Genomic DNA, 10,183 nt, shown 5'->3' with positions numbered 1-10,183 from the left:
TTGTGACATGCATGTTTGAAGCTTTAAACAAAGAATTTGAGGTAGTCTTTTTTACATTGAAACTACTTATCATAACAGTAGAGAATAGAGATATCAAGGGATCGATTTCCCTGATTAGCAATGTTTTGTAAAAGTTTTCATATTAAAGTGATTCTAATGTCTCAAAATTAATTAATTACTATTGGAAGAAAATATTATAAAAATTGAATTGAAAAATAAATGAATAATTGACCAAAAACACAGCAAACATTTTTCACTTTATCCTTTGGCAAGTCGTTTTGCTAAAATATATTTCCATGTAGTTATCATTTTTCTTTCCTGATGCAATTGATAAAATTAATAAGCAGGCTGGATTATTTTTGAATATGGAAATGAATTCAAAACCCTATGAAACACGAAACATGATACATGTAGTTCACTGTTTATATGACAACTGATATGATAACAATATTACAGAAGCCGAAAGATCATTAATATGTCCATACATATTTGATTGTTCTTTTTACTTTTATATATAGCAGAAGTTCGACAAGAAACATATATTAGCAATGCAAGAACGTTCAAATAACAACGGTCGTCGCACGTTGGGCAAAAAAATTTCTAGAAAATTATATTCCAGTCAAATGGACGTGAAGGAGTATACTATTGTGGAGCGTAACCTATATCTTCCACATGTTCCTTTCCCATTTCCAAAAGACCTTCGTAAAAAAAAGTAGAGTACAGTTACAAAGGTTTTTCTACAAACTGATACTTTATGAAGGGACATATATAGCATATTAACATTGTAGAGTATTAGATAGATTGGATGCAAGTGCATCCGGATAGGTCTCACATTGTCTTGAACACGATTGCTTCTGGAGGAAAATTATGTTGAAAAAAAAAACTGATGTTTTGACCTAGTAAGAGCTGCTAATGTGTGTCATATTGGTCACGTCCACAATAAGTGGAGCTATAAAATTAGAAGCCTAATAAAGTCTAGGTTGAAAGACTAAACCTTTTTAACTCTTAATTTTTCAAAGCATCACGCGTCAAGCAAAAAAGTAGAGTTTGATTTGATAGTTGGGTGAGCCACAAAATTCATGGAGCATTGGCCATGCGTTCATTTCATGCCACATTGCCATGTATATCTACTAAGCGTAAAAAATCGATGCAAAATAACGCACATACTAAGGGAATGTTGCATATTACTCGATTGTAAAATTGAAATCCCTTCGAGGAATAACGTTTTAGGAGAACCTAAATTAAGGACAGTTAACACCCAAAATGGTTAATCAAGTACTGCATGCATCATTTACAGGTGCTATAGCATAAGCAAAATTTAAGAGAATATATCAAACCAAAATTAGAGGGCTATCTCAATTGCCTTCAATTATTTTGTGATTGCACCTTTATATTAGTTTTGGTGACAAACCACATCAGGCTACGAAGCCGTACATGGTGAGCACATACCATACCGCTATAGACGATATGAATAAGTATTATAAGAAAATTGTTGACAATTTAAATGTGGGCAGAATTATGAGTGGATATAACGTTGTGAATGAGATGTGAATAGAATAAAGAAGCCTCATTTAAAAAAATGATGACTAAACAAATTCAATAAAATAATTTTGATGGATTTAATACCTTGAGAGAAGTGTGTTTGCAATATATTTTTTAATACATTTCTTTTAACAAATTATCTAATAATTAACATTTATTAAAAATTATAAAATTGTAAGTAATGTTTATTAAGAGTGAGACTTACACAATTTTTTTATTTTAATAAACTTGTACTGTAATTAAAGTTTATTATTAGATAATGTATTTCTAACATTTCACTACTTTTCTGACAAAAATTCATACATGATCATTAAATCCACATTAAGGACCAACACAAAATACTTTAACATGTTGGATAAATGAGTTTTTTCTTTTTCTTTCTTGTGCATAATAGTCGCATTTACATTCAAACCTATAGCATCATATATATTATTTAAACTTCTCCACAACTAAGCTGATCTTAGTGATTTTGTACGGCAAGTGATAGCTTACAGCATAAAGAAGCAACTTTATGTAATATGTTTGTGAGGGCGGATCTATTAAGCTTTAATATCATAATATCATGTTCAAGCTTTGCATGTTTCTTTGTTTATTATGTTTATTCAATATTTATAACAAATAAATAAATAAATAAAATTAAAGATAGTAGTATATACTTGAGAGAATCGCGTGAGAGAATTTAGTGAGTTTGATTGTATTTTTTTCTTTTTAAAAACTATTTTATAAAACAATTTTAGAAAAAGTAGAAGTGAGTGAAGAAAATGTGAAAGTGTAAGGAAAAACATGGATATTAGAAAATAGAAAACAAAAAATAATACTTACGGGTTCCAAAAACAATTTCAAAAAACTATTGTTATTAAACATTTGTTTTATATGACAAGTTTTTATGGCCATTAATGATATGGGAAGAAATTAATGATCCAAAGAAAGAAAGTCGTATATATGGAAAGGTTGGTATGGAATGGCCACTTCATTCACACCGTCCTTACTTTGACCAGCCCAGCGCTGTTTTATTTTATTTTTCCCCATTAACCAAATTAGAAACACCTGACCTGAATCTTACGTCGATTAGAGGGCCAAGACAAATCTTCGGTCCCATTTCAACGACAATGATTGTTTTTTTCTTTTTTCCGAATGAAAATATGCTAGAATGGAAATATACTCCAAACTCAACAAAATTCTAGAGGTAAGGAGATCTCTCTCTGATCGAGGAACATTGCTTACCAAGAAAAAAAAAGAAGTGAACATTCATTCTAGATTCTTAACCATTTATGTCAATCAGTATTTGTGTTAATGATACACTAAAAGGAGAGATTCTTTGCTCAATCTCATATTTTACCCAAAAGAAAAAAAGAGTTTTGTATATTTTGTTATTAATCAAAATAATTAAAATATAATTTTCTGTCAACAAAACTAACTTAACATGCATTCCAATGCCGATTTATTTTTTATTTTCTTCAAAATAAAGTTTTTTAAAAATATTTTGATCATGGAGTTTGATTTTCACAACTTTTTATATTCCCAACAACTTGCAAATTAACTATAGATATGATTTAAAAGTAATTATTAAAAAAAGTCAAGAATCTTATTAATTTTTTATAATTTAATAATCTATGATTAAACGAGGGTGTAATTTTTTTATAGAATTAATGTAATTTAATTAAAAATTATTATATAAAGCTATTGAGATTTTTAATTAAAAGTTAAACAGACTATAAAAGTTACTGGATTTATTAATTTCTCTAAATGTATTAGGCTAGTATTAGAGGTTTACCCAAAAGTTTGTCTAAGTTAGTGTTAAATTCGTATAAATACAGTGTACGACATAAATTATAATTTTTAATTTCAAATTATAATTTATTTATATTTATCTGTATATTTATAAATAATATACTGTAAAAAAATTAAATAATATAAAAAATTATTAAATTTGTCACTTTTATTTTTTTTATTTTTTTAAATATATTACTTTATTTAGCTTTATTTTATTAACTTTTAAATAGTATTTTAATTCCTTTGACTTTTCTCATTTCCATCTTTTTGCTTTTTTATTTTATTTTATTAACTTAGATTTCTTTTTGTAGCTAGCATGAACAAAGAATAAAACCTCTGTAGTTTTTAATATCATAAAAATTTATTTAACTTATAAAAATAAAATAAAATGATTTACATAAATAACGATGGACACAAATAAATAAGAAAAAATTGAGACATATTTTATTTATTTATTATTTTCAGATCAATGAAAAATATTTTCATTCAAAGTTTTCTAAAACCCAAAATAAGTCAATTTAAACATATACTATATAAACCTTTATCATACATATGGATACATATACAAACATATTGAGAGAAAAAATCTACTAAGTTTAAGTAAAATTATATTTTATATGTTTTTAAAATTATTAATATGATCTTTAAATTAAATTTTATTAGAGAAATAAATTAATATAATTCAAAAGATAAATGGATATTTATTACATTTTTTTATTTTCACATGTAATATATTATTTAAAATATTACCAAATCATTCCTATTAAGCTATATATCTATAAATGTTAAATTATTTAAAGTTTTGTATATATGTTTTTTAAGGTTACATCACAAGACTCAACGATTATGTGATTAGAAGAGTAAAATATGTTTTTGTCCCTCTAAAATTTATAAAGTTCAATTTTAATTTCTTTAAAAAGTTTTGTCCATTTTTTGTCTTTCTAATTTTTGAATTTATCTATTTTTTTGTCTCTTTAAGTTTGAAATGCATAATTTTTTGGTCCTTCAAAGTGCTTTAGATAATATTTTAAAATAAAGATGAAAAATAGTTTAGATAATGTTTGAGACAAAAAAGAAAAAATGGGCAATTCAAATTAGAAGGACGGAAAATGATTCTTTTTTTTTTTAAAAAAAAAAAGAGAGACTAAAACTGAACATTTTTTAAAATTTTAAAGGGAAAAAAGTTACCCTTATAACTTATCAACATTTTTTATTCCATATATACATGTATATGCAATTTGAAATAAGTTATAATGATAAAACAACTAAAGTTATATAAAATGATAGTATATTAATATTTTCTGAATTTAATTTCAATTAAATCATATCTGTATAAAATTTAAGAGGCTCTTTTTAAATCCATCGCGTACTTGAGTTTTCTTAATTTAGAGTTAAGTCAACAATAGTAAACAAATTATTATCTTAAGGTTTAAAGGGTTGGTGCAGTGATTTAAGATTTCGTTGCATTCATATAAATGAGAAAAATCTATTTAGTAGGAGAATCTGTATTCGATTCTTATTGTATGTAAAATTTTCTTGAATCAGCGACAATCACACACTGTAAGTGGAATTTAGTCTATGATCTAATAGAAGTAAATACATCATTACTTGTAAATATCATTTACGAATTATAATAAAAGTATTACCCAATTTAAAAGATTATACTCCTTTTCAAATACATCCATTACTTGTAAATATTATTTACAATTTGTTTCTATAGTTGAAAAAGTTTTTAAAATTTTAAATTACTTAAATTTCATTTGAGCATAATTATGTTAAAAGATATAAATTTCCTATTTTGCACAGTATATTGAGAATAAAACATTAGAAATATTTTATTATAAAATGATTCAATATTTTATTAAATTAAACTTTGAACAACAATTTTACAGACCATTAAATTACTCTTTGAATATAAATTTTGTGAACGTCAGAATTCATAGACTCCGTCAGAATGAGTTAAGGGGATCCCTTAAGCTATGTTTGAATTATAGCTAGTTAGAAATTTACTGGAGGGTGCTAAACATACTTTTAGAAAAATGTGTTTTTAAAAGAGTTCAAATGATGCCTCAAACATGCACTTACTACACTTCTATAGTGTCAATGAATCTTTCTCCACAATTCACCAATGTGAAACCCAACTTGGACTGTGTATCATCTTTTATGCCGGAATTCTTTAGATAATGTATGCTAAGACGCGTAGAACAACAAGTGAGAAAGAAATGGGATAGATGCAAACACTCAAACAACAAATATCTTCATTTCCATAAACGGAATTAATAAAGCCAAAGTATCATATTCCAAAATCTTCATAATTGCAATAAATTCACTTATTAACTAGTATTCTTACGACATTAATTAATGAATAAAAAGAAGAAAAAATATTTATTATAAAAGATCATAAAAAATATAAAAAAAATCACGAGTAAATTTTCAATAAAAATATTTATCTTGTCAGTTACTTAACCAATGCATAAGAACGCTGGTCTGGTTAGCATTTATCATTATAATATTATGTTTTTTATATAAAATTTAAAGCTATGCAACGTTTGGGCAAAATGGCAAGTGTAATATGAATTCCAATTTATATGGCTGGGATTTAGCATAGGTGGATTTAATTCCTATTAATAAATGCCGACATGGCATTGATTTCACATGGATATTATGCATAAAACCGCAGAACTTTAATTAAAAAAATTATGTGTAGCTACCATTTATTTAGAATGGGGCCTCTCCAAAAAATGTGTAGAAACTTAAATATTTTCCTGTTTTCTTTCATGTACCCCTATCTGAAAACATTCCTCCTACTATTGCCCAGTAACCTTCATGAATTAAAGGTAACAATTAATAAATATTAATATTTTATATAAAAAAAAAAACAGAAAATCCATTCACCGTTTAAACCCCTTTTTTTTTTATTTGCACTAGTCTGACCCATTATTTGGCAGAATTGATTCATTCACTGTTTTATAATTTACATTTCGTGCAAGTTCAGTGCGCTTATGCCACCACCACCACCCCTCTCTCTCTCACACCCCATTCTGTGCTAGCAGGCCGAATAGTGAGATTTACTATCGTATCTGTTATTGGTCGGTCATCAAAAGAGGCTTGAAAATGAAATTATTTTTTTAAAAAAAATAACACACCTTCCGTCTCATAATAACATCTTATAAAAAAATTATTCTAAAATAATTATTTTTTTAATATAATATTATTTTTGTTTACTTATACCTCTTATAATATTAATGATATAGATTACAAAAATTAAAAAAAAATTATTAATAATATAATTTATTTTATAAATTACTATTTTTATTTATATAAAATATTTAGAATACTTATTTACAAGCGTTTGAGCTGTTAATGATGGCTTTAACTAGCATTAGTGCTGAGTCGACCCTACGTGTGTGACCGTGTGCAATACTCCAAATTAGGTTAGAAGATTCCAAATTTACTAGCGGAAACCCTCCCCTTACCCTTATATACCCCCACTTGCTTACACTCTTTCAAAGTGCAACAAACAATTGGCCTCACACACACAACAGTAACAACACTATAATTCGTTAATTCCTCTCTCTCTCTTTGCTTCTCTTGTCTCTTGTGAGAAACTATCAAACCAATGCGCCAGTTATCACCAACCTCAAATTTCTGTGAAAGGAATGAGGGCCACCCAAACGCATCAAATCACAAAGTACAGGATGAGCCCAACATGTTAACCACTTTGATTCCCAAATCCCCAACATGTCAACTACACCAAATGCAAAATCCCCATAATAACATTAACACAACACATTTGTCCCTTTCTCTCGTCGAAGCCAAGTGCATAGCCAACATATCCTTCTCCATGATCCTCACTGGCCTCTTACTCTATTCCCGCTCCGTGATCTCCATGCTCTTCCTCGGCCACCTCGGAGAACTCGCTCTCGCAGGTGGCTCCTTAGCCATTGGCTTCGCCAACATCACAGGATACTCTGTTCTCTCTGGCCTCGCCATGGGCATGGAACCCATCTGCGGCCAAGCCTTCGGCGCCAAAAGATTCAAACTTCTCGGCCTCACCATGCAGAGAACCGTTCTCCTTCTCCTCATAACCTCATGCCTCATCTCATTATTCTTCTGGCTCAACATGAAGAAAATATTACTCCTTTGCGCCCAAGAACAAGACATAGCCAACGAGGCAGAACTCTACATATTTTACTCCCTCCCTGATCTTGTATTGCAGTCGCTGCTACACCCTTTGAGAATCTACCTTCGGAGTCAATCAATAACGCTCCCTCTCACGTGCTGCGCCGCCGTTTCGATCCTCCTCCACGTGCCCGTCAACTACCTCTTCGTGTCTATCCTCAACCTCGGAATCAAAGGCGTTGCACTAAGCGCTGTTATCACAAACCTCAACCTCGTAGTGCTGTTGATTATTTATATAGTGTTTTCAGGCACGCACAAGAAAACATGGCCGGGTATTTCTCGCGAGTGCTTCAACGGATGGAAAAAGCTCTTGAATCTAGCGATTCCGAGTTGTGTTTCCGTTTGTCTGGAATGGTGGTGGTATGAAATTATGATTTTGCTCTGCGGGTTATTAGTTAACCCTCATGCAAGTGTTGCATCCATGGGGGTTTTGATTCAAACAACAGCTTTGATATACATTTTTCCGTCTTCTTTGAGTTTCGGAGTGTCCACGCGCGTTGGTAACGAGTTGGGAGCCGGGAATCCTCGGAGGGCGAAACTCGCGGCGATTGTCGGCCTCTGCTTCAGTTTTGTGTTTGGGCTTTCTGCTTTGGCGTTCGCTGTTTCAGTGAGGAATGTTTGGGCTTCGATGTTCACGCTCGATGGGGAAATCATTGCTTTGACGACGGCGGTGTTGCCGATTATTGGGCTCTGCGAGCTTGGGAACTGTCCCCAGACGACGGTTTGCGGCGTCCTGAGAGGGACGGCGAGGCCGAAATTGGGGGCGAACATAAACTTGGGTTGCTTCTACCTCGTGGGCATGCCCGTTGCGGTGTGGTTGGGGTTCTTTGCAGGGTTTGACTTCAAAGGGTTGTGGCTTGGGATGTTGGCGGCGCAAGGGTCGTGTATTGTGACGATGATGTTCGTGTTGGCTAGGACCAATTGGGAGGGTCAAGCGTTACGAGCTAAGGAACTCACTAGTTCTGATCCTAGGGAAGAGAAAAAACTAGTGGAAGAGGAACATGAGGAGAAAGGGTTTTTGGGATCATGTGCCACCAAAGAAGCTTCTGATTTGGTTGTTTGATTGGTTTTAATGTATTTACCCAATCAGTTAATGATGAACGTTTGACAAATATAAGAGTCACACTTAATATAAACATTTAACATATGAATAATCCGATATTCATTAATAATTCATATTTACGATTGCATGATTGAGGGAATGCAACAAATCCAATTTTCAACATTACATAATCTGCACAGGGATTTTTAGCTTACTATATTAAAAAGATTGATCATATGATTATTAGTTAGTTATTCTTCTATGCAGTGGATTATTTATTTTTTTGACAAAAAAACAAAATTGAGGACAAGAAGTGAAAACAAAAATAAAAATATGAAATTAATTTAAATACTTGATTCCTATTTTGTGTTAACTGTTTCAATTCACATATTTGGTTTAGTTTTAAGTTTTCAAGGGAAACAAAGAAAATGATCAAAGTCACTACTTTTTGTGGCTGGATGTTAGTACTAGCTACTTTCTCTTCTGATCAATTGTAAACGCCTATGATTAAGCTGATCTTGCATGGATGTACTAGCTATCTGATCAATTATAAACGCCACATCAGCTCCACGTCATGATATATCTTAGCACCTTTTGCACTAATTCAAGCTACAATAGAGTGGTGGGAATTCGAGCTAATTTGCAGGGAATGACATCACTTGTTTTCTTTTCGTCTCTTTCTGATCTATCCCTAACTGAAAATAAAATTATTTCAGGAAAAAAGAATACTATGAGAGCAAGTGTTTGTTTGCTATTTAAAACAGTGATTTTTTTCTTTGATTTTTATTTTTAACTGGCGAGGCGAGAAATGGAATAAATTATGGTTGTGTTTGTCTTAAAAGAGGAAAATAATATACTAAATAAATTTTATATTATATTTCATAAAATTCATATCTTTTATACTTTATTTTAATTTAAAAATTTCTTTTATTTTTTTTATTTCTCTCCTCTAACTGACAAAACTATTTATTATTCCTTTTGCTTCTTGTTTACTTTTAGAGACAAAAAAAATGTTATTTTTTATCTGTCTATATATTTAGCTATTTAAAACAATATTTCTTATTATCTGTTTTTACCTTATACTCTTGTCTCTACATGATTCTTAAATAGTTTACCTATTTATCATAAATTGAAGAGAAACCATAGTATAAATCATATTAAAAAATTAAAATTAATTATAATATAAACAAACCATAGTATAATTATAATATATATTATGTACCACCTTTCTAAATAAAACAAAATAAAAGGGAAAAAGTGAATAATCTTTCAACAATTGATATAAGTTAGACTTCCACATGGGTATGCCTACATTATATTTTCTGAGTTATTACATATATCACGTAAGAGTATGATCTAATAAACCAATGACCGATTAAATTAGATGATACAAGCTAATTGATTTTAACGGGAAAAAAATTGTCATACCTATGAATAAAATGCATGCATTCAAGAGAGAAGTAAATTGTGACCATATATTAAAATTAGAATTTTTAGCTAGTGGGAGAAGTTTGTTGCCTTCGATCTCCTTCCTTATGATGAGATGGTTCTATGTATGGCATGACGAGGATTGGTAGTGGCTATGGGTTATCTATAATGGTACTTTAACATTCAAGTTAGAAGGAATTTTGATTAGAGTACGAG

General features: G+C 30.2%; 1 protein-coding gene across 1 annotated transcript; it reads left to right on the top strand.

Moving 5' to 3' along the window:
• Positions 1-6,839: 6,839 nt before the first annotated feature.
• On the top strand, positions 6,840-8,680 carry LOC114391946 (protein DETOXIFICATION 49-like). The gene has a single exon (XM_028352967.1). The coding sequence runs from the start codon at positions 6,935-6,937 to the stop codon at positions 8,558-8,560; it is 1,626 nt and encodes a 541-aa protein (XP_028208768.1). The 5' UTR covers positions 6,840-6,934; the 3' UTR covers positions 8,561-8,680.
• The last annotated feature ends 1,503 nt before the right edge of the window (positions 8,681-10,183 follow it).

Source organism: Glycine soja, chromosome 17 (genome assembly GCF_004193775.1).
Source record: "Glycine soja cultivar W05 chromosome 17, ASM419377v2, whole genome shotgun sequence".
NCBI lineage: Eukaryota > Viridiplantae > Streptophyta > Magnoliopsida > Fabales > Fabaceae > Glycine > Glycine soja.
The sequence above is the reverse complement of the archived record's forward strand: the minus strand, read 5'-3'. Positions and strand labels throughout refer to the sequence as shown.